Genomic DNA, 24812 nt, shown 5'->3' with positions numbered 1-24812 from the left:
ATATGTACAAAAAAAATAAAAACAATCATCCATTGTAATTAACAGTACCACTCGCTTCGAGAGAGATTATCACTGCATTGCAGTACCCTGGTTAGTTCGGTTAACTGTAAGACAATTTGCTAAAGTGGTTTAACTCGACAGAAACAAATATGAATAGATGCACTCCATATAAAGGTTTAAAATTAGTTATTTCATTTTTTTAAGTATTCTTTCAAGGAGGAAAGCAGTTAAGCAAAGCCATGCTTTTTCCAGACCAACGTCACTTGGGAGGATCTCTATAATAAGAGGCACTACATTATAGCAGGACTCAAGAGGTGCAGCAGCCCAGGCCGGCGCCTTTGTAATAGGTCCTATTCCTATACATTACATAACGTCTTGTCCACTCACTGACTCCGCCCATTGTTTCCGCCCACACAATGACGTCACAAGACGAGGACGGGGTGACCTCAGCAGTGTGCGCTGCCTGTGGCCGGCTGCTGCTGCCTGTGATTGCGGAAGTGTCTCTCATGGGAAGGAGACGGAGGTGATGACACTGGGGTAAGGGAATTCTCTGTGTGACTGTTATCTGATAGCTTTGTAACATAAAGCAGCTGGTCGTGGTTATTTGATGCTGTTCGGGTGACCTGTAGTTATCAGGCTTCTGGAGTACAATGCTCGGATAACCACTGGAAAGCATTCTGGGACTTGTAGTTCCGAAGAATACCATTCCTAAATCTTATGACCAGCTTAGATTCTATTTCTTTTTCATGTGACATGGATGCCTCGCGTTAGGGTTCTCTGAAATAATGATAATAGTTTCATACGCCAGTTGTTATCTACCTCATATAGCTATAGCTCAGAAAATAACCCTGTATGATACAGTATAAAGAATTGGTTCCCAAACTTTGTGCTGCAGGGGTGCCACAGGTTGGTGGTCCAGTACCAAATAAAATAATTTTTGGTCAGTACAGTAGGCAAAACCAATGCTGGTGGCTGCCAATCATATAATATATGGACAAACAAAACCCTCATTTAATATTTTTTGCTGAGTTTCTCAATAAGAAACTTTTAGCTTAGTGGTGCTGTGGAAAAAATGTTGGTACTCTAGACAAGAGGTTCCCAAACGTGGTCCTCAAGGCTCCCCAACAGTTCAGGTTTTAGAGAGATCCATGGGTGAGCACAGGTGACATAATTAGTACCTCATTCAATTTGATTCAACCACCTGTGATCAACCATGGATACCTGAACTGTTTGGGAACCTCTTCTCTAGGGCACCGTTATTCCCAACTTCAGTCTTCAAGGCACACAGTCCTGGTTTTAGTGATATCTATGCTTGAGCACAGATTGTTAAATCAAAATAAATGTGGTATTAATTAATTCACCTGTGCTTAATCATAGATATCCTTAAACCCTGGACTGTTAAGGTGCCCATACATCTGCGACGGATTGTTGCGATGTAGCAATGTAAATGAAAATGCAGATCTTCTGGGTGAAAACGCAGACCGCCCCCCATCGATGTTCAGCTGTCCGTCGCAGGATCGCTGAAATTTTACATGTTAAATTTCCCGATTAGACAATCACGTAATTTTTTTGATCGCGATCGTCAAATCGGGAAAATCCAACATGTTGGATTTTTGCGATGCCGGGTTGCAGGATAGGGCCAATCCGTCGCTGATGTATGGGGCCCTTGAGTGTGTCTTGAGGACCATGATTGGGAACCCCTGGTCTAGGGCACTGATTCAAAAACCACTGGTATGAAGTATTCCATTGTCATGAGCAGCAAGGAAGATTATATAATTCTTGTGCATATTGCATACGATTTATGTTATTCATCTAAGTAGATTTTTGTTTTTATAGAAAATTTGATACAGTATGCTCAAAACATGACCAGTCATTGCTAGTTCTGGATCATTAATTTGGCCAGTGGGTGTTGCCTTATATTCATTAAGATTGCTATTAAGCTTATTACATATATATAAAAAAAAAATGTAAGCTTATATTTGTAATAAGAATGTCATCAGGTAAGGCTACCATTATTTATGTAAATTCCTGCTTTTTGTATCAGTCTTTTTCATTTCTCTCACACACACGTGCACACACATTTAAAAAATCTTATTTATCTACACTCAAAAATGACAGGACTTTTTTTATGGCTGTTTTTTATTTCCTTTCGCTCTAAATTGTAAGCTCTTTAATCACGGATCTATTACGGGTAGATTTACTAAACGTTGGTTTGTCAGAGGTGCTGATTTATTTAAAGTAGCAACCGAAATTAATTCTAAACTAGGATGGTTTAACATTTATATCTGTTACTGCTTTAAAACGATCGGTCAAAGCCTTTTGACAAAGTGACATGTCTTAAAACTACTGCCGACTTTTTGCTTAAGGTATGTTCTGTTTGACTTGTATTAGAGGAATACATCTGTGATAAATGGTACTTTTACGGTAAAATTACTTTTAATCTATAGAGTTGGAGTAGCGTTTAGTGTTCACTCAAAGTCCCGCGCAGGGTAGGTCGCCGGACTTAGATAGAGGCACTTCTGTGAGTGCCCCAAAAAGGGGCGTGACCACAAGAAAAGGGTGTGTCTCTTCGTCACTGTTGGGGGCGTGCCCGACACTTGCACCCAAGTTCTCCTGTCTGTGAATAAATGCCGGGCACATGATCGCTGCACTGCTATTTTTCCCACCCGCAGGTCACTGCGGTACCCGGCAGGTTGTTTTAGCGGGGCGCCGCCAAAAGGGCAGGATGCATTCTGCCCTTTTGAAATCAGGCAGGGAACAGCACCCTTCACGCTAGTGAACTGGTAGATTTTAGATTGACATGGTAGAGTGCATAGGTTTATGAGAATAATTTCATTTTTTTTTTTTAGCCCCAACATTTACAGGTTCACTGAAAATAAAATACAAATTGTACATATGGTTTTTATTGTTTGGTACACATTTTTTTGTTGCTTGCATAACGCTCTTATTTTCTAAGTTGGACTCATCATGTCTTGGATTCGGGACAAGGAGCTTTCATTGATTGAACGGCTGTGTGCAAATGTGCTGAAGGTAAGCATCTTTAATACAGACATTTTACTATAAAGTAGTATAACACATCTAGCCTATGTAATAATTGTGGATTCTCCATTCACATTTATTTGCCAGTTATTAATGATATGTATAATTAGTCTAACAATATTTGCGATAATGCAGTATATTTTGACTTTTTTTTTTATTTATTTATTTACAATAGGCTGGCCCAATGCCTAAACATGTTGCCTTCATCATGGATGGGAACCGAAGATATGCCCAAAAATGCCATGTGGAGAGACAAGAGGGCCATTCCCAGGGCTTTGAAAAGCTTGCAGAGGTTAGATGCTATGCCTGCCTCTGCTACAAAGGATCATATGAACAACTGTCATTTAAGTTTGTAATTGAGATTAAGCACCAAAGGGTAAATCCTTCACACTACAGCCTTCTTTGCAGACCATATACAAAGACATACAGTAAGCTAACCAGTTTCATCATAGTGTCAATTTGAAGTTGAGTATAAGACCTCTTATGTCAATGTTATATCTGTAAATATGGCAGCTCCCCCACTCTTGACTGTGTCCAACCACTCCAGTGATATAGTGGGAAGATGCAGGTGGATGTCTGAGAGGTACCTAGTTGCAAATATCTAATCCCTACTCTTGTCTATTTCCTCCAAATCCTCACATGGGGTTTCTGTGTGGGGGTTCCCATACCTCTATATCTGCAATAGAGACAAATAGTGTGTGTTTTATTTGACTCACTTTGAAGCTGTAAACACTGTCAACTATAAATGCTTGTGTTTTAGCCTCAGACAGCAACCCGTAGGAAGTACCACCTGCGCTGCTCCGTCTTCCCACATCCATGCCACTCTGTACTCCCCCATCCACGTTGCTCTGTCCCCCCAAACTGTCTCACTCTGCCCCCCCCCCCCCCTTCCTCATCCGCACCAATGTTTTCCACCCATCTGTATCACTTTGGCTCCCCCCCCCCCCCCCCCCCATGTGCGCTGCTTAATCTCCACAGCCCACCACTATCTCCATGCCTTTCTGTCTCCCTCATCCACCCCACTCTTATCCTATCTGCGCAGCTCTATCTTTTGCTCAGACCTCCGTTGCATAGACTGCATGTGTGTATTCAAATGAGCACACAATTCTGTGTATTAGCAGCTCCACCATTTTGTGAGTGACAGCAATCTCACTCTGAGTGTGTTGAATCTGCAGTTTACGGTATGCGATGGCATACCGTGGGGCATATGCAATTAGACGCGAAAAGTCCTGTACTTTTCACTGACATCACTGGTTTTTCATACGAAAAAGTATCGCACGTGCCCCCGCTTATCCTCTTATTAAATTAGAAATCAGTGAAAATGGGACCCGGCGAAACTGTAACATGCGAAAAGTACTGTCAGATTTGGGGAAACCGGCCTGACACTCCCCAAAAGATGCACTGACATGGGGGATCTATATATATATATATATATATATATATATATATATATATATATATATATATATATATATCCCCGAATAGGCCTGCTGAAGGTATTTGGGGTACTTGAATGATCTCAATAGCTGCTATTTAGCATATTTGCATAAGTGGTAAAGAATAGCATTTAGCAGTGTTTTTTGTTGAAAATAAGTAGTCCCTGCAAATTTGGGGTACATAAAAATGGGTGCTAGCATATGTTAAAGTTGCTAAAGTGAAGTTTTAAAAATAGTAAAAAATTTACCTGCCTGGAGTTTGTTTCGCTAGTTTTTAAATGTGGCTCCCAACTTTGGGCTTTTTCATCCCCCAAAATGAAAGTACTTTTCCTGGGGTGATCTAAAGTATTTTTTTTTATTTTGACGAAGTTTACCTTTTGGAGGATTGTCCCAAGGATGCAGGGGAGTTTTCCAAGGTTTGCACCTCAAAACCCCAATTCTGCACTTTTTTTCGACACCTATTCATAGGCGAAACTGTTTCGCAGGTTCCATTGCATTAAGTTTCCGCACCGGCGAAAAGAAAGCGGAATTGAATACGGAGGAGATGTATCGCATGGCGAAATTATGTCACTCGCGATACTTTTCAGCAGAAAACTGCTTTTCGCATCTAATTGAATACGGCCCTGTATCTGTATTGTGCAAGGAACACGTCCATTGCTTTTTTAGTTTGAGTGGCAGAAATTCAGAAGCCTTAATGGGACAAGCCAGCCGCCCCAGATGAGTAACAGGCTAGGAAATCTCCAGCAGTCAACGGAGATCCTGGCCTCTCCACTTCCCCCAATGCTGGTGACACACATCTGTCGTCACTCGCTACCAATCCAGAAAAAGCAGCGGACTCAATCACTGACAGTCCACTGCCGGACTGTGTGAAGGATTGTGGACCCATACTGCACATGTGCAGTGAATCTGTGTGATCCGTCACTCTATCTGCAGCTGAATCACCCCCTGAAATCACTCTGCAGATCAACATTTTAAACCATGTCTACCAGGGCTGTCATCAGGGGAAGAATGCCAGGACTAGAGTCCCATTTCCAGACAGAAGGGGGCCTGTCCACAGTGGCAATGTGTGGCTGCAATCAATATCCCTTGCTGTTTGTAAACTCTGTATGCTAAGCTTTGCCAGGATCAAAGACTGAATTTATCGAGTGCTGAGCTGCTCATGAGCCTGCCAGAGTGTGACACTGTGTATGAAGCCAGCCCTTCAGCCTCAGAACCTGTTATCCCGTTTTTATGGGATTGTGTGACAGTGTGTGGCCCCGATGAAGTTCAAACCAAGGCAAAATCCTAATCCTGGTCAAACTACACCACCATGCCAAATCTGGTGGAGCTAGGTACAAAACTCTGGCCGTGCATAAAGGATAAACAGACGGACACACACACTTTGCTTATTATATAGATAGATGCTGAACCTTATTGCTGCCTAAAAAAAATCAAAATGAAGTAAGATGAAATTATACCTTACTATATGGCATATTATATGTGAACCTTCCTGGATAAAGATATAATAATGAATTGATTCATTCTTTTCTACTTTTCCTAACACACTTTGGGAAATGCTGGTAAGAAACCGTAAGGTTTTTTTGTCTATGGAATTTCATTGCTTTTTTTAGAATTTATTAACCATCAGGGACAGGAGCAGCAAACTTGGCCAACTGCAGGGGACAAGGGCAACAAAATGGTACACTAGCGCTGGTGGTGGAGGGGACAGCACACAGGAGGTGTTTCGGGGGTGCAGAGGGAGAGACTGCTGCGGGGGGCAGGACACAGGCGTGTGAGGCAGTGGCAGCAGCGGGGGACAGAAGGACTCGCTGACGCTCATGGTCCCAGCCCTGAACGGCTTCTTAAGGCCCCTACACACGGAGCGATGTGCTCTTGATGCGATATTGTAAACTATTTCCCTTGAACTCTCCCTGGCACTCCAGGACACGATATGGTGCTTAAACAGCACATTTTGACATAAGAACTATCGTGCAAGATCTAAAGATGGCTGACTGCATGCACCGATCAGTGCGATCCATTCTGCACGCATCTGAAAAAAAAAAATCAGACAGATGCATGGACTGATCTGGGAGATTAGTGCATGCATCTGTGTTAAAAGAAACAAATTGAAAACAATTGTTTTTTTTTGTTTTTTTAATGGCGTATCCCCCTTCCCCTAAAACACAACCAGCCCCGGGCTTTGCACAGTCTGTCCTGGTTGTGAAAATACAGGGGACAAAAAGCGTAGAGGTCCCCTGTATTATCCATAAACAGTACTGGACCCTTTTTAGCGGGGGTAGCAATGCCACAGCCAGGGGGACCCTTTCACTGGGTCCCCCGGCCAAAGCATTACCCCTGATCACTAGTCAGCCCAGGCCAGGGAACCCCCCCCACTTCTCCCAATAAAGCGGTGCCCCTCTCCAGGGCACCCCAGGCTAGGGCTGATAGCTGATTATGTAAAAGTGTAGTGCAAAGGAAGAAGTAAAAATATTGTCTTTTGCAGGTAAACTACAGGTTCTAGCAAGCCTCCCCCACATGCTGGTACTTGGAGAACCACAAGTACCAGCAAGTGGGGCATTAAGCGCCCGCTGGTACCTATAGTACCCCTGTAAAAGAAATATTAAAATAACAACATAACCCCGTATGTTTTAATAATTTATTTAGCTTCACCTGGGCGGGGACTGCAACCTTCAAGCTCTTACATGGCTACCACCTCCCCCAAGACTTCCACGGCGTCTTCACCTGGTGGGCGCCAACCCACTAGGGCTTCCAGTGTCTTCACCTGGGAGGTGGCAGCCAATTAGCTCTTTTGCGCGACTGCCACATCCCCAGGACTTCTGGTGTCCTCTTCACCTAGTGGGCGTCAGCCTTTGAGCTCTCTTCCGTGCCGCCGCCCACTAGGACTTCGGACGTCTTTTTTTTCTGCAGGAGCTCTTCCACGCTCCCTTCTTCCAGCTCAATCTGGGGATATGGTTAACGATGCCGCCCCGCTCCCCCCACCACACCGTCGTTCATCATTGCTGGCTTTGGCACGTTTTATGCACTTACTAATGCCGGGCCCGTCGCTACCGATATCGCTCATGCAGCATATCGTCCAATGTGTATGAGCCTTTACATGTACACACTATCTATGGTTTTGGGAACAAAACAATTGACTGTGAGTGAGGAAGAGAAGAAAGAAACCCTGCTTGAGACCAACCACACTGCAAGGGATGTATCTTTAAGTGTTGTCTATCTTGTTGTTATATTTCGCTTTAGGTTGAGCCCCTTCAAATTATTATTTTAAGAGTTTGCGGGAAATATGGTGACATTTGAGGTGGGGGCTCAATCTTGAGCAGCTTTTAGCACCAGTGTAATAGGAATCCCCAATATTGAATAAATCTGTGTGTTTGCTAATCACACTCCATGCTTAACTGAATGTGTGCAACACAGTTTTTAGAGGGTACAATATTTATTTTGAGAGATCCCTTTTAGACTGATCATTCCTGTCCCAGGTTTTTTAACTCCCAGTTAACAGCAAATGCGTTTGGGACACTATTCAGGGGCTTTTGGATGTAGTGGTTACAGTTTATCAAATGTGTTTGGTTTCAACTCCAATTTAATTCTGGCTCCCAGCAAAAGCACTCAACAAGTTTCTCTATTTGGTGTGATTTAACATGGAGTCCTTTTGATTGTTGATTAGGTCACGCAAAGGAAATCTCCACATCCCTATCTCTAAGGACTATAATTGAATACTACATTTCATCTTCCAAGCATTCTCGTGTGGCTGGTGACTTCCTTAGTCAAAGTGTGCTCTCTGTGTTGGTTCTTGCCGGCTAAACGACCTGCACTAAACCAGATGGTACTGCATACGGGTTGCTGGGACAATCCTGAAGTTTGTTGACCTGCATGAAATTACACATGTGTTTTTGAGTTTAAGATCTCTGGCCCTTTACATAACTCACAGCATTCAGCTTTCTCACGGACTCCTTTATTCCATGTGATTGTGTATTAATCAATCTCATCTGTTTAGTAGATAGACTCTTCTGTGCTTCTCTTACTATTGGCCACAGTGAACACTATCTTTCACGGTTGGGGTATGGCAGTTCACCTTTGCTCCCATAAGGCATGCTCTCATGAACCCACTCAGCCAATCAAAATCCTGAAGCTCAGCCACTGTGGTGGCTTAGCTAAAACATCAAGTGGCCTCTTTTAACACCCAGGTCATCATGAAGATAGCTAACATGATGAGTGAAAACGTTCGTCCCAGCCATTTCAATGGTCTATTTGCGAGCTCTATCTTTACAGAGCAAGGACCTGGATTTGCATCTCTCCAGCTTACTGGCTGTTCTGATTAATTTACCTTTTGGAGACTCAGATTGGTTGTGATTTCTATCAGTTCCCAACAAAGTTATTCTTGGTACTCTGATATGGTCCATCCTTCCAAATCTGTCTGTGTTTGACGGTCCTATCTTGGCTAGTACGAGAAACAAGGGTTACCGCTGCATGTATGTTTTGTGAGTGGTAAGCCATGAGTTTGCTTATGATGCTAAAGTCTGTGTTCTTAGTGCCAGTTGGAGCTAGGTCTATACTATAGTGTTTCTTTATGTTGCTGGTAATTTTCTTCCATCTTTTATTTATTCCATCTTCTAGTTGCCCCTACTCCATCACCCCACCAGTTCTCTTTGGGATGTTATCTTCTTTCAACAGTCTTCCTGGATGAGAAAATCTTGCGCTTCATTGCACTCCTATTGTAGCTGCACTTTAGTGTTTCACCTTCCTTGCTGGTGGCGATAACATTTTAATCTGACACGTCTTCTTATTTTCAATTGAATGGTATTAGGTGCTGATTTTAATTTGCTGGAACTTATATGCCAGTTGCTTTTCCATACTTTTTGTTCCAGGCTTTTAAACAGTTTAAGGGCGCTGACAGAGAGTGGCGTTAAACACACATGCTGTTTTGGAGGTGTGTCGAAGCCAGCGACTGCATCTTCCAGCGCAGATTACTGGCCTCAACCAATTTAGTTGTGGCAGACATTCTAAGCAACCATAGGGTAGCTCAGTGGTCCGATGGTCCCGCTGTTTATCCAATGCTGTGGCTTCGGACACATGTAGAATAACTGAGAAGCCGGCGGTGGGCATCTCCTAATAAAAGACAGCTCTTGCTGCATTTGTTCATCTTTTCAGATTTGCAGTGATTGAAAATGCAGCCTCCCGTATGAATTGGGTTTTATGGTTTCTACCTGGTTTGGTTATTGCTTCAGGTTACCACTTTGCATGCCTTTTTCCAGGTCTATGCTTTCTGAATTAACTAATAAACTGTCTAATGTCTGGGTATATAATTTGCACAGAAGCTATATTGATTAATATGTACATTTTCAGCTTCCAAGTTGTGAGGTGTAAACCCCATGGTGCTAGTGTATCTTCAGGAATTAGAAGGGAAACCAATTTATGGCTGTTTTTCTCCTTTCATGTAGACCTTGCGTTGGTGTTTAAACCTTGGCATTTGTGAGGTGACCGTGTATGCTTTCAGCATTGAGAATTTCAAGCGTTCCGAAGAGGAGGTGGAAGGCCTAATGGAACTCGCCCGTCAAAAGTTTACACGTCTTCTAGAAGAGAAGTAAGAAGCCTGAAGGTGGATGTTTATTCATAATAGAACAGAAGGGAGGGTTTGGAAACTCCATACATGCAACTTTATACAAATAGCAGAATGTTATATTGTGGACAGTTAGCTAATCCAAAACGTGCAAAAATGGGTTGCGTACAGGATCCTGACAGTCACAATGCCGACAGTCACAATACCAGCAGCAACTTCCTTACTGTCGATATTCAGACGGATTTTGGTAAGTATTCTAACCACATTCCTAACCGTCCTCTCCTGCAATCTAACCGTCCCTTCCCCAGGCCCTAACCCTAATGCTCACCATCGGAATCTGTTCGAATTGTGACCGTCTGCATTCTCACCATCGGGATTCTGACTACATCCCACATAAATATCCATATAGGGTGGCCTTGTCGCCCATCTCTTGGCTGGTAATTTATTTTGTTTATTTTATGGCAGTTGTCATTTTGCTATATATTAAGCCAGGGCTTGACAAATTTTTCTAAAAATCTAGCAGCCAGGATGAAAGTGTAGGTCCCAGACCACCGTCCCCCGAAAAGTTACAGGAGTGAGTGAGGAGCACAGCTCTGTGTGTTATGCAACTGTTATATAGCGTTCCCGCTAGGCTGTTTTAGCGGGGCGCGGCGCCCTGCCCTCCTTCTGGAGGGCAAAAAGCACCCTGCCCTCCAGGAGGAGGGCAAAAAGCGCCCTGCCCTAACAGCCTGCGGGAGCCGTTCTCACCCGCGGGACACAGTGTCCCGCGGGTGGACAAACATGCGGTGACCCGGCCACCGCCGGAGAGTAGACGCCGGGCGCATGCGCCCGACATCTATTCTCCCTTTCTGCAGCGCTTGGGGGCTGCCCGGCATGTCCGTAAGCGCAGGGCACGCCCCCAAGTATGACGAAAAGGGGATGCGTTTTATAGACACGCCCCATTTTCATAACCACGCCCCCTTTTTGCGCGCACAAGATTGCCCTCTCTAGCTCCGGCGCCCTGCCTGCCGCCGGAGCTAGAGGGAACACTAGTTATACACACTATACTAGTCCACAAAATGGTCACAGTTGAATGGATACAGTAAAATGGAGGCCCCTTCACTGCTCTGCACAGCTCCCCTGCTTCTCCCCCACCCTCCAGTAATAATGAACCATATTTCACATGAAATAATGGTGCCAGAAAGTACAACCCTCCCTCCCCTCGTGGTCACACAACTATCCCTCTGAAGCTGCTCCGCAATCCCTGGCCATGCATAGACCCTACTACCGGTGTCACCTGATCGCCAGATGACCAAGCCTGTAGAGGCAAAACGTGCGTCCACCTGACTGGTCTGCTTACACTTAGCAGCCGAATTGATATACCATCGGCAGCCGCACTCCTGACTTCATAACTAACTAACCAGAGGTATCTTTTCTTACTTTTGCTCCATAGCACCCTCTCATCCCAGCCGGACTGAGACTCTCCTTCCGCAATGCTCTATAGTAACAGGGGAAACGAGGTCAGGAGCAGGGACAGCAGAAGCGCTCTGTTGTTTCCTTTGGGGTTAATGTTCACCACTCTCTCTCTTCCCTTGTTCGATATATATAGACAAGGGAAAGCAGAAGTGGTGTAATATATATACCTTTTTTCCCTGGGCTTTTCTAATTTCTGTGACTCACTGACATAGGTCTATATATATTCCTATACCCATTAAGTGGACATAAGCATTTCCAAGCAAAACAGACCTTACTTGTCTCAGGATATAATAGTCCTGTAGAGAGATACAGGACTATTCCTGTTCTATATACATTTATTGACATATAAAACCAGTGCACCCTGCAACCACAGAAATTTATTATATATCACTATGTTGTAATGTACTGTGTTTTTAAGGCGCATCAAAATAGGATTTAATATTCTGCTGTGTCTAAATGTTATGACTGCTTCATTCATGTACTTTCATTACCTCTGTTGTATGATTCTGTGCAAAATACTAAGAAATGAGACCTCTTGGAGATTGTGGTTTCAGGTATTGATATCGACTGTATGGATGATGGGACGACGTTAATTACCGTATATACTCGAGTATAAGTCGACCCGAATATAAGCTGAGGCACCTAATTTTACCACAAAAAACTGGGAAAACTTATTGACTCGAGTATAAGCCTAGGGTGGGAAATGCAGCAGCTACTTGTAAATTTCAAAAATAAAAATAGATACCAATAAAATTACATTAATTGAGGCATCAGTAGGTTAAATGTTTTTGAATATTTATTTCAAAGACAAACAGTAAACTAGCTCTGTAAGTGGGAAAAGAGTCAACAAAACCAATATGGTATCAACAATGCTGCAGCTGAGGGTTATTTACATCTAGTATTTTGTGCACAGTTATGCTGCTCTGGATAACAGTGACCCCACTGTCAGGATGTGCGCATTGCAACTAGTGAGGGCATCTCGGCTTCTCATCAGCATCCCTCGCCGCTAACTGCTCTGGCGTACGGTCCACGGGGGGGGGGTGTTTGCGGGCGCCGCTCACCCGGAAGCATACAGAGCTGAGCAGGTCACCAGCGCAGTGGAATCAGACAGGGCAGCGTACCCCGGGGATATTTCGCACTGCTACCGCCGGCCACCTCAAGCAGGTACTTTTCATTGTGGTCCTGGAGCACCACTCGAGTATAAGCCGGGGGGGGGCTTTTTCAGCACAAAAAATGTGCTGAAAAACTCGGCTTATATTTATCCATCATGTACAAAATACATTGCAATGAATTGAGGCTGCTTTGATTTTGATGTGTCAGATTTGATATTAATTAGATATATGATATTCTATGTGATACAGGCAGGGCCGGCCCAAGCGTTACGCCAACTGCGCAAACGCGTAGGGCGCCAGTCGGCAGAGGGCGCTGTGAAGCCGCCAGGTCGCAATTCAGGTACCGGCACCACTGACGGGATAGAGAGATGAACGCTGGTTTAATCTCTCTACTGACAGTCGATCCGGATCCACGAACACATGACATTAATGTCAACCCGGTTACAGGACTATGGCTGCCAGTGCCTTGTAAATCTCCAGCTCCGCCCCCTCTGGCTGCACAATGTGCTGTGATGATGTCACGCCGGCGCTGCCCGCCTGCTGTGCTTGTCTGCATGTGCTTGACTGTGGTCCCGTGTCCTCCAGCTTCAATGTTGTGCCTGACTGACTGCGTGTGCCAGTGATGAGGAGCTGCTGCTCCTCCCAGAACGCCCACATTTTTTTGGAAGTCAGGGTAATCAGTCATCACTCACCTGCTGCCTGTCACTGTCTTGGAGGGAGAAGGGGATAGAGAGGAAGGGGGGTGCATTATATAAAGTGATTTAGTTGATTAAATTAATTTAATGTTTAATGAAATGATAAAAAATATATATATATATATATACACATACATACATACACCTTCTCATTCAATGTAAAGTATTGATGGACTGGCGTTTCTCTTTACTGAGTTGAGTGGTTGGTGCCATAATATGGATTACAACAGTAGTCAAATAGTGGTGTCCACTGTGTACTAACCCTACCTCTGCACAACACAACTGATGGTCTCAAACACATTAAGAAGGCAAGTAATTCCATAGATTGACTATTGACAAGGCACATCTGTTAATTCAAAACCATTCCAGGAGACTACCTCATGAAGCTGATTGAGAGAATGCCAAGAGTGTCCAAAGCTGTCATCAAAGCAAAAGGGGGCTACTCTGAGGAATCTAAAACATATTTTGATTTATTTACAACATAATTCCATGTGTGTTCTTTCATAGTTTTGATGTTTTCAGTATTAATCTACTATGTTGAAAATAATTTAAATAAACAACCATTGAATGAGAAGGTATGTCCAAACTTTTGACTGGTACTGTGTGTGTGTGAAGTGTAGTGTGGGCATACTAAGGGCAGTACTCTAATACCTCCTGCCAATTATCCCGAGGTCTAAAGCTATTTTTTGTGCTAAAGGCTGGCTAACCAAGAGGTATAATTTAATAGCTCCAGGCACTTAACCCAGAAGCGCGTGCACATGGCATCTACGCAGTGTGGGGAGCCCAGCATCTCCGGGAGTGCTGGGCATGCCCCCAAACAAGTGACGAAATGGTGGTGTGAGGCATGGCCTCAAGGCCACGGCCCCTTTGCATATGGCGCACGCTGTGTCCAGAGTTAATTTGTGGCTCGTAGGTACGGCTTTTCCCATGAGACAAAACCACTTTTCAGGCTCTTGGCTTAATTGTGCAGTCCACAAAGGGGCACCGAAATCTATCTTCACTTACCAATAAAATTTTAGGCTCTGACTGGCCCTGGATACAGTCAGGGCCGGCACTAGGCTGTGCTGCGCCCAACGCCGTCCTGTGTTGCCGCCCCTTCCTTCCCTCCGCTCCCTCCCCCAGAGCTTAAATATCTCCTATAGCGCTGGGAGGGAGCTGGGCGTTTCCTGCGCCCTCTGGAAACAGTAGCGCTCCGGGCGACTGACCGGCTTGCCCGTGCCTGGAGCTGCTACTGGATACAGTACACATCAAACTGGGGTGGGTATCCAATCCACTTCCCTATTAAAGAATCAACCTACAGCATTTTTTGCTTATACTTGGGGAAGAGATGGTATCAGGATGCACTATGGGAAGTCAGCCTTCAGTGTGATATTCTTGGCAATGTTCTGCTGGGAAACCTCGGGTCCTGGCATTCATGTGGTTGTTACACTTACCACCTACCTAAATATTGTTGCAGATCAAGTACACCCCTTCATGGCAATGGTATTCCCTGATTGCAGTGACCTAATGTGCCCAGCTACGCTTCAAAAAATGTTCAGGAATGGTTTCAGCAACATGACAAAGAGTTCAAGGTGTTGCCTCCAAATTCCCCAGATCTCAATCAGATCGAGCATCTGTAGGACGTGCTAGAAAAACAAGTCTGAGCCATGGAGGCCCCACCTTACAACTTACAGGACTTAAAGGATCTGCTGCTAATGTATTGGTGCCAGATACCACAAGACTCTTTTAGAGGGCTTGTGGAGTCAATGCCTCGACTGATCAACGCTGTTTTGGCTGCTAAAGGTCTATTTATGTTTTTGATAAACTGGAGTATATACGAGCTGACAGATGGTAGGAACACAAAGTGGATGAGAGAGAGTAAAGTTAGATGGGGAGCACAAATAAAGAGCGAGCTAGGAAAAGTGGGATAATGGGGAGAGCCAAATAAGGGTTAGAACAGTAACAGGAAAGGGGGGCAGACATAGAAAAGGGGGGGGGAGACAATGCACCCGGCGCGCACACTCACTACCTCCAGCAGCTGCAGTAAGAAAAGGAAAGGAGGACAGAAAAGATGGAGAGGAGAATGAAACCGATACTGAGGTAAGAAAAGACAGTGTTCTCCCCAGGTTTTCTGTGGGCGCATCGCCCGTTAGAAAAAGCCTACCGCCTGGCACTTTCCCCCGCCGACCCCTGCTGTGGAACGCTGGCCTCTGAAGTGACCAGAGGCTAAAAAAGCCTCTGATCGCTTCAGAGGCAAGCGTTCCCAGTGATGCAGTGCGTGGGTGATGTCACAGGCGACGTGAGGAGCCTGCCCCGTGCGCCTGCTGGATCTAGTTAGATCCAGCCAGAGCGAGGCAGCTGGAGTGGGAGCGCGAGCGGCGAGCAAGTTAAGGTAAGTTCTGGCCTGGGACCGGGACCAGTCTGGGGGCACTGCATAAGGGGCCAGTCTGAGGGCACCGCATAAGGGTACTACTTCAGCCTGGGGGCACTGCATAAGGGCACAGCAAAACTACAGGGGGCAATGCATAAAGGGGAAATCTACAGGGGCACAAATACAAGGGACACTGCATAATGGGCACTTTTGACTGAGAGCCAGTGGGGGAGCAGCCTGACACCTGTCGGGCTGGAATGGTAAGGGAGATACGCGAAGGCCCCCACCCGGCTACTTTTTGATGCCACCCGGCTGGGAAAAATTTCTGGGGAGAACACTTAAAGAGCAGAAACCGTAGTAAAAAGTAGAGGCGGAGGACGGGAGGAATCGGGGCAAGACTAGGGGTAAATTTGAGCCCAAGGGGATACAGGAAGATTAGGGGGGGAAAGATGGGAAGAGAGAAAAAACCCTGCACAACTAGCGACGCGGCCAATGGCTGGTACAATATACTTGTTTGATAAAATTATATATTTGAAATTACTCTACCTCCTTAAGTGGTGCAGTAATTATATTTTACATTCTAATTTTGACCACTGCTGTTCTCTCCGTATACAGGGATAAACTTCAGAAGCATGAGGTCTGTATTAGAGTGCTGGGTGACTTAACTTTGCTTCCGCTGGACATCCAGAAGCTTATTGCCCAGGCAGTCCTGGAAACTAAGGACTACTCTAAGTGAGTGCTTGTAATTATGCTGCTGAAAGTGCTTTGAAAAAGTGACTGTATTTTGTTATTTGAGTCACTGCTCCTGTGACTTCAGTGGACAGTAGTCAATAGTAGTTTTTGTTCCTTCTGGAAATCAATTGAATACACTTTTTTTTTTTTTTTTAACTTATGTGTTTCATTATGATATATGCAAGAACAATAAGCCAAACTGGATTTTATTTTATTGACTCAAGTGGCTTTAATGAGTGGCCAGATATTGGTCTCCTAATTTCTATATCTATTTCTATATCTGCAATGAGAGTATCTTAAAATAACACTTGAAATATTAAGAGATTATTTTATATTGTTTACTAAGCAATTAAAAAAATATTCTACAAATATCTCCAGGTCAAAGGTTCTAGTAACATATCCACAGTGATTTCATTTAGATTTGGTAATTAACATCTGCTTGTTAATTACAAAGTCTAATTTTAGTAGAAAAGAATTCTCTAGTCTAGTGGTTCTCACCCTCAACTCTCAGAATTCCTGAAAACATGGGTTGTTGGTAAAATATGTTTGTGGAAGCATGTGGGATAATTACTGACCTATCAAAACTGATTAACTCACCTGTGCATGATTAAAGAAATCCAGAAAACATGACTTGGTGGTGGTTCTGGAGTTGAGAACCCCATCTCTAATCTATAGATTGGAAACCATAATGGGTCCTTTTTTTTGAGCTAGGAGTTAATTATTCCCTCTCCTTAGATAGTATGCACAGTCTCTCAATTTCTATGTATGACACTTGAATAGAAAGTATAGTGGTTGCTCAAATCAGCTTAATGATATTGCCCAGGTGCTTGTAAAGGGTGGGGTTTACACTGAACCAGAGAAAAAAAAAGGGATATTCCCTCCAGCACACTGCAGCAATATTGGCAAAAATACTTGAATCCTACATGATAACAGAATTCAGAGGTATTAGTTGCATACATTTGCAAATATGATTAAGCGCCGGGCCAATGTCAAGACGCTTAATCATATATTTGCAAATGTATGCAACTAGGATTCAAGTATTTTTGCCAATATTGCTGCAGTGTGCTGGAGGTAATATCCCTTTTTTTTTTTGCTCTGGTTCATTGTAAACCCCACCCTTTACAAGCACCTGGGCAATATCATTAAGCTGATTTGAGCGACCACCATACTTTCTATTTGTACTTCTGAAAGGCATGAAGGGAGCCAGCATTGGGAGGATGTGCTGGTCCGTATAGTGCCATTTGGAGGTTTCTGGGGTACCTCCTCGGTGAGTCAGCTCTCGGCTTATATATGTGCTGTTATCATGCAGTACATTAATTGTAAATATATGACCCAGAGTGGGTGCTACTATTTGGTAGCAATAATTATTTTGGGGTAAGCGTTTGGGCGTGGGGACACCAGGGTTATTCTGGCTGGGCCTTTTTCAGAGCATCACCACTTAATTCACATAAATACTTTTTCATCACTTTTCTATTTGTTTATTATCTATGTAATTTTAATTCTTTCTTATTATATTAACACTTATTGATTTATCTTTTACACATCTATACTTTACACTTCACTATCACCTGTCTTCCATTTTTGTGTGATGCCCTGGGAATGGTGCTTGGCTGGATTCTTTTGGGGTGCCTTACACCTCGGACGTGAACCCCTTAATGTTAGGGACGCCGGTATAGAGGAGCCTTGACGTTGGCCTGGCACTTAATCATATGTATGCAACTAGTACCTCTGAATTCTGTTATCATGTAGAATTCAAGTATATAATTTCTGCTTCAGTGTCCACAGGGTTGACCTTGGGGTATAGCTGGATCTGAATCCACGGGCACCATGCAGTTAAAGCTTTTGCTGCTCCCAGGATGCACTGGGTCCATCCTGTATACTCCGCCCCCGAGCCACACGCACCTCAGTTTTAGTTGGTGCCTGGCTGGAGTCGGGTCACCCTTAGCGCAGGGGGGCTAAGCTTATTTTATTTTAAGAGTTTTTTTTATTTATTTTCTTCTTTTTTTTTTTTTTTGTATTAGTCTTCAGAGCGGCAGCATCAGACTGTCCATTGGACGTCCAAGCTGTCGCTCCTACATCCCGCCGGTACTGCGACACCAGTATAGATCTGGGGATCGCAGCGGGACCCCAGAGTCTGTACTAGCCGGACTCTGGAGGAATCCCTAGGCTGCTGCCGAATCGCCGGGTGAACAGGTAAGTCGCGGGTCCCCGCCTGTGCATGCATCCTTCTGCCTCCGGTCTCTGGGGACAGACCGGAGGCGCTAGCAGTGGCGGCGGGCCCCCCCCTCTCCAGAGGAATACCCTGCGGGTCCACTAGACCACCAGGGATACATTGTGGCAGCGGGAGCCGGCATCCCGGGCGTTAATTGCTAGCCAGGGGAGGCAGCCTTCCCTGTCTAGCAGCTCCTCAGCTCAGCGCACCTTTCCGTTCGGGACTGGCGACGCTGAGCTGCATTCCTCCTGCGGCCATCTTCCCTGGCAGCAGCGCAGATCTCTCGGGCAGCATGCGGACCGGTCCCCCTGTGTACCTCTCCCCTGCGTGGACAGCGTACACAGCTGATAGCCCTCCCAGACACTGAATCTGGGCATGTTGATTGTAGTGACAAGGTGCAGTGAGTATTAACTTTCTGCATTCTATGTGACTCTTGCTAGTGCTGACTCTGTGCTTTATTTCAAAATACTGTCAGTCTATACCTATCCCTTTGCTTCTCCTACAGCCCTGGCAGGTGTTTGTGGGAAGGGCTTTTCTTGGATCTCACTTAAGGTGCGTACACATTACACGATATGCTCCCTGAGTGATATCGCGTAGTGTGTCCCCGGCAGGCTGTGCTCAATGTTGTTCATGGCATTGAGCACAGCCGCTGAATGATATCATTAACGAGATCGTTCAGCGCCGGGCTCTCTTCCCCCATTCCCCAACATGCAGCAACCTGACGACATCGTCAGATTGTGCTGCATGTTCAGGCGATGGACAATGTCGGAAACGACCAGCGGAAGTGCGCATCGCTGGTCGTTTCCGACATAGAAGTGCACGATTACTGAGCGATTGCACGATTACGATGTCGTAATCGTGCAGTCGCTCAGCAATATCGGCCAGTGTGTACCCACCATTACATAAATTCATGTATTTGTGAGGTTGGTCACATACCATTGTCTGCTACACTGTGCCATATCTGTGGGCTTGTGTGCTGTATGCTTGTGGGTACGCCAAGAGTAAAACACTGAGCTTCCCTGGTGTGTGCGTATGCAGAGACACACACACACACACACGTCCATAAATATTGGGACATTGACAGAATTTTCATATTTTGGCCTCTATTCATCACCACAATGGCTTTGAAGTGAAACAAACAAGATGTGATTTAACTGCAGACTTTCAGATTTAATTTGAGGGTAATTACATCCAAATCAGGTGAACGGTGTAGGAATTACAACGGTTTCTATATGTGCCTCCCACTTTTTAAGGGGCCAAAAGTAATGGGACAAACTAAAACAATCCTAAATCAAACTTTCACTTTTTAATACTTTGTTGTAAATCCTTTGCAGGCAATTACAGCCTGAAGTCTGGAATGCATAGACCTCACCAGACGCTGGGTTTCATCCCTGGTGATTCTCTGCCAGGCCTCTGCTGCAAATGTCTTCAGTTCCTGCTTGTTCTTGGGGCATTTTCCCTTCAGTTTTGTCTTCATCAAGTGAAATGCATGCTCAATCGGATTCAGGTCAGGGGATTGACTTGGCCATTGCATAACAATCCACTTTTTAGCCTTTAAAAACGCTTTGGTTGCTTTTGCAGTATGCTTCAGGTCATTGTCCATCTGCACTGTGAAGCGCCGTCCAATGAGTTCTGAAGCATTTGACTGAATATGAGCATATAATATTGCCCAAAACACTTCAGAATTCATTCTGCTGCTTTTGTCAGCAGTCACATCATCAATAAATGCAAGAGAACCAGTTCCATTGGCAGTCATACATGCCCACGCCATGACACTACCACCACCATGCTTCACTGATGAGGTGGTATGTTTTGGATCATGAGCAGTTCCTTTCCTTCTCCATACTCTTCTCTTCCCATCACTCTGGTACAAGTTGATCTTTGTCTCATCTGTCCATAGGATGTTGTTCCAGAACTGTAATGGCTTTTTAAGATGTTGTTTGGCAAACTCTAATCTGGTCTTCCTGTTTTTGTGGCTCACCAATGGTTTACATCTTGTGGTGAACCCTCTATATTCACTCTTGTGAAGTCTTCTCTTGATTGTTGACTTTGACACGCATATACACCTACCTCCTGGAGAGTGTTCTTGATTTGGCCAACTGTTGTGAAGGGGTTTTTCTTCACCAGGGAAATAATTCTTCTGTCACCCACCACAGTTGTTTTCCGTGGTCTTCCGGGTCTTTTGGTGTTGCTGAGCTCTCCGGTGCGTTCTTTCTTATTAAGAGTGTTCCAAACAGTTGATTTGGCCACACCTAATGTTTTTGCTATCTCTCTGATTGGTTTGTTATGATTTTTCAGCCTAATGATGGCTTGCTTCACTGATAGTGACAGCTCTTTGGATCTCATATTGAGAGTCGACAGCAACTGATTCCAAATGCAAATGTCACACGTAGAATCAACTCCAGACCTTTTACCTGCTTAATTGATAATGAAATAACGAGGGAATAGCCCACACATATCCATGAAATAGCTTTTGATTTGATAGTCCCATTACTTTTGGCCCCTTAAAAAGTGGGAGGCACATGTTGAAACTGTTGTAATTCCTACACCGTTCACCCGATTTGACTGGAATTACCCTCAAATTAAATCTGAAAGTCTGCAGTTAAAAAGCACATCTTGTTTGTTTCATTTCAAAACCATTGTGGTGGTGAATAGAGGCCAAAATCTGAAAATTCTGTCAATGTCCCAATATTTATGGACCTGACTGTGTGTGTGTGTGTGTGTGTGTGTGTGTATATCTATCATGTCTGATGAGGAAGTTAAGCGCTCTGCGGCTCCCACTCTGCTCTCCTGCAGACGCTGCGCTGCAGGGGTAAATATGGAGGATTTATCACAGAATGGGCTGTGCGTGAGGTGCAGTCAGTTACCTGGTCCCTCTAAACCCCTAACTACGGGACAGGACCCTCATTGGGCGGTGTTTTCTCAGGTGCTGGCTTCCATCGCGGACCGTCTGACGATCCTGACTGTTCTTCCCCATAGGGAGTTACCCCAAACAGCCATCCCCCCCTTCTCAGGGTATACCGCAATTATTGCATTCTCACCATGGGCCTCAGACTGTTAATCCATATACGGGGTTACCTATGTATATTCAGTTTTCTCTGGTGACGCGGCAGTCCGTCATTCCCTTCCAGGGTCTCTCGCAGGTGGATCAACCACCATGGGTGGATGTGTTCTCCAGTTCAGTCCAGAGTTTGGCGGCCTCATCTTCAGCCTTTTAAACTGTTACGGAGTGACAAGCCTCAAAAGGCATCTAAACGCCGTGTTATGTCATTCCAGTCTGCGCAACTATCAGCCTCAGATGCGGGGGATTTGCCTGAGGACTCTGACTCGGATTCCCCTTTCCAGGAAGTGGAAACAAAATCTTCCATTAATGTGCCAGCATTGGTGAGGGCGGTGCGGTCCATTCTTGATTATAGAGGATGACGCACCGGCCCCTAAGTCCAAGTATCCAAATTTTAAGCAGGCAAAAGTGACTTCGGCTATTTTTCCTCTATCTGACCAGTTGACTGATCATATGGCGGAGGCCTGGCAGTCGCCTAGTAAGAGACTCCAGCCGCAGAAACGTTTAGCATCTAGTTGTCTGTTTCCTGCAAGTCATTGCAAAGAGTGGGAAACCATGTCTGCAGTGTATTCTCAAGTTACTCGCTTAATCAAGAGCGCTACCTTGCCTATACTTCCATTTCATCCCTACAGGATCCCACAGACAGGAAGGCGGAGACTTGTTTAAAATCAATTTATTCTCTCTCAGGGGCGGTGCCCCATCCGTCCTGAGGACAAGACCAAGGCCTTGCAGATTCAGGGAGCCATACAGTCCTTGCTGAAAACAGGGGTCATTGTTCCCGTTCCGCTGAACAAGTTCCTCAGCGTGCCCAAATTCAGGATGGAAACTTCGCGTTCCATCATTCTGGCTATGGAACCGGGGATTATATGGTCTCCCTGGACATCAAGGATGCTTACCTCGATGTTTCTATAGCACCTTCACACCATCTGAGGTTTGCTATATGCCAGCTTCACTTCCAATTTCAGGCTCTGCCCTTTGGCCTTTCCACGGCTCCAAGAGTGTTCACCAAATGGAATGGTTTACCACACCGGATCAGGACTCAGATGCTGGTGTTGTCTCCGGAAGTGCAACTGTTGCTTGCTTGGTGGCTTCAGATGTCACATCTCACCAAGGGTCACCCTTTTTGGATCCCGGACTAGGTTCTGCTCACGACAGATGCCAGTCTCCCGGGTTGGGGTGCAGTGACGGGTCCACTTTCACTTCAGGGCCGTTGGACGGCGGAAGAAGTGGTTGTTCCCATCAACATTCTGGAACTTCGGGCCGTGTAGAGGGCCTTCCAGTTGTCCGGTCACGCTCTTCAAGGCAGGGCCATGCAAGTTGTCTGACAATGCCACCATGGTGGCGTACATCAACCATCAAGGGGGGACTCGCAGTCAAGCAGCGATGTCGGAGGTGTCACGCATCCTGTCTAGGGTGGAGTGCCACCTTCCGGCCATCTCGGTAGTCTTCATTCCAGGAGTCCTTAATTGGGAAGCGGACTTCCTCAGCCATAACGACGTGCATCCCGGGGAATGGTCTCTTCACCCAGAGGTATTTCAACTACTCGTGGACAGGTGGGGACTGCCGGAGGTGGACCTCATGGCCTCCCGTCACAATCACAAGTTGCCCGTGTACGGATCCAGGACAAGAGACGCCGGCACAAGCCTGGTCGACGCGCTGTCAGTGAAATGGACGTTTCAGCTGGCGTATCTATTCCCTCCGATATCCCTGCTGTCTCGGGTCCTCCAAAAATTCAAAAAGGACAGCAGCACGCTTTTTCTGGTGGCTCCGGCTTTGCCCAGGTCCTTGGTACTCCGATTTTCGGAGCCTTTCCATCGACGCTCCGTTTCTTCTGGCTCAACGTCAGGACCTCTTAGGTGCCCTACCTTTACCCATACTGGGTCGTCTGTCTTTGACAGCGTGGCTCTTGAGACATCCGTCTTAAGGTCCCGGGGTTTTTCCAGCTCAGTTATCAGCACAATGCTACAGGCGCGCAAGCCTGCTTCCGCCTGGATTTACCACAGAGTGTGTCATAATTATTTTCAATGGTGTGCAGTGCTCTCCCCAAAAATTTTTCCGGTTGGCATCAAGAAGTAGCCGGGTGGGGGCCTTCGCAATAAAAAAAAAAAAAAAAAAATTTAAACCCTGACATTATGATTTAAACTTGAAATAACATTTTATATATTAATTATCCTCTTCTTGTTAGGGGCCCAGTCGTCTGATTATGAAAAAGCTGGAAAGTCTGTAGGATCTGGTCCTTCTTTTTTTTTTTTTTTTTAAATACAGCTCCCAGATACTGTCCCCACTTGCAGGCTCCCAAAGTCCTGGGTGTAGGCGGTTTCTTGCCGGGTGGTGCACCTGCCAAAAACAGCCTGGAGAGATCACTGGGTGTGAGGCCAGAAACTATGGTCCTCAGGCGTTTCATGTTTCTAGGGTTTTGGAATTCCTTCAGTCTGGTTTGGACCTAGGCTTACGCCTAGCTTCTTTGAAAGTTCATGTGTCTGGATCATGTGTGTGGTTCCAGCGTAGGATAGATACTCTACCAGATGTCCGCACATTTTTTCCAGGGTGTTCTCAGGGTTCAGCCTCCCTTTGTTCCCCCAGTGGCTCCTTGGGATTTGGCAATGGTGCTTCGGGCCTTACAGGGTCCTCCATTTGAACCTCTTGAGTCGGTGGACCTCAAGTGGTTGACGGTTAAGACTGGTTTTTCTCCTGGCGATTGCTTCGGCCAGAAGGGTGTCAGAATTGTGGGTGCTTTCCTGTCGTCCTCCGTTTCTGATTTTTCGACGGGGCGGTGCTTTGCACTCGGGTTTTCTACCTAAAGTGGTTTCTAAGTTCCACATTAATCAGGAAATTGTTGTGCCGACATTTGTCTCCTGATCTCTCTGCTGGTGTGGCTTCCTTAGATGTGGTCCGTTCTCTCAAAGTTTGTGGACCAGACTAGTTCCATTCGGAAGTCGGATTCCTTGTTCGTCTTCTCTGGTTTTCACAAGAGAGGTTGGCCTGCTGGCAAACAAACTTTGGCCCGTTGGCTTCGTTTGGTTATTTGTGAGGCTTATGCACAGGAGGGTTTGCCTGATCCGGCCTCTGTTAAGGCTCATTCTACTAGGTCTGTGGGTCCCTCGTGGGCTGCTAGCCGTGGCGCCTCGCCTGTTCAGCTGTGTAAGGTGGCCACATGATCTTCCAT

At 45.4% G+C, this 24812-nt stretch overlaps 1 protein-coding gene across 2 annotated transcripts in view; it reads left to right on the top strand.

Annotated features, from left to right (window-relative positions):
- Positions 1–398: 398 nt before the first annotated feature.
- Positions 399–24812, top strand: part of DHDDS (dehydrodolichyl diphosphate synthase subunit) — a 50935-nt gene continuing 26521 nt past the window's right edge. The window contains exons 1-5 of one of the 2 annotated variants that reach the window (XM_088442133.1): positions 413–537; positions 2957–3030; positions 3215–3331; positions 9911–10053; positions 16257–16373. In XM_088442133.1, the coding sequence (XP_088298259.1) occupies positions 2968–3030; positions 3215–3331; positions 9911–10053; positions 16257–16373 (440 nt within the window). In that variant the 5' untranslated portion in view covers positions 413–537; positions 2957–2967. Of the gene's footprint in view, positions 538–2956; positions 3031–3214; positions 3332–9910; positions 10054–16256; positions 16374–24812 lie in introns of both variants that reach the window. The other variant, XM_088442134.1, reaches the window with a different exon arrangement.

The sequence above is a fragment of the Taudactylus pleione genome, unplaced genomic scaffold, assembly GCF_031769625.1.
Source record: "Taudactylus pleione unplaced genomic scaffold, aTauple2 ptg000305l, whole genome shotgun sequence".
Lineage (NCBI taxonomy): Eukaryota > Metazoa > Chordata > Amphibia > Anura > Myobatrachidae > Taudactylus > Taudactylus pleione.
Note: the sequence above shows the minus strand (reverse complement) of the source record. Positions and strands in the feature narration are given on the sequence as shown.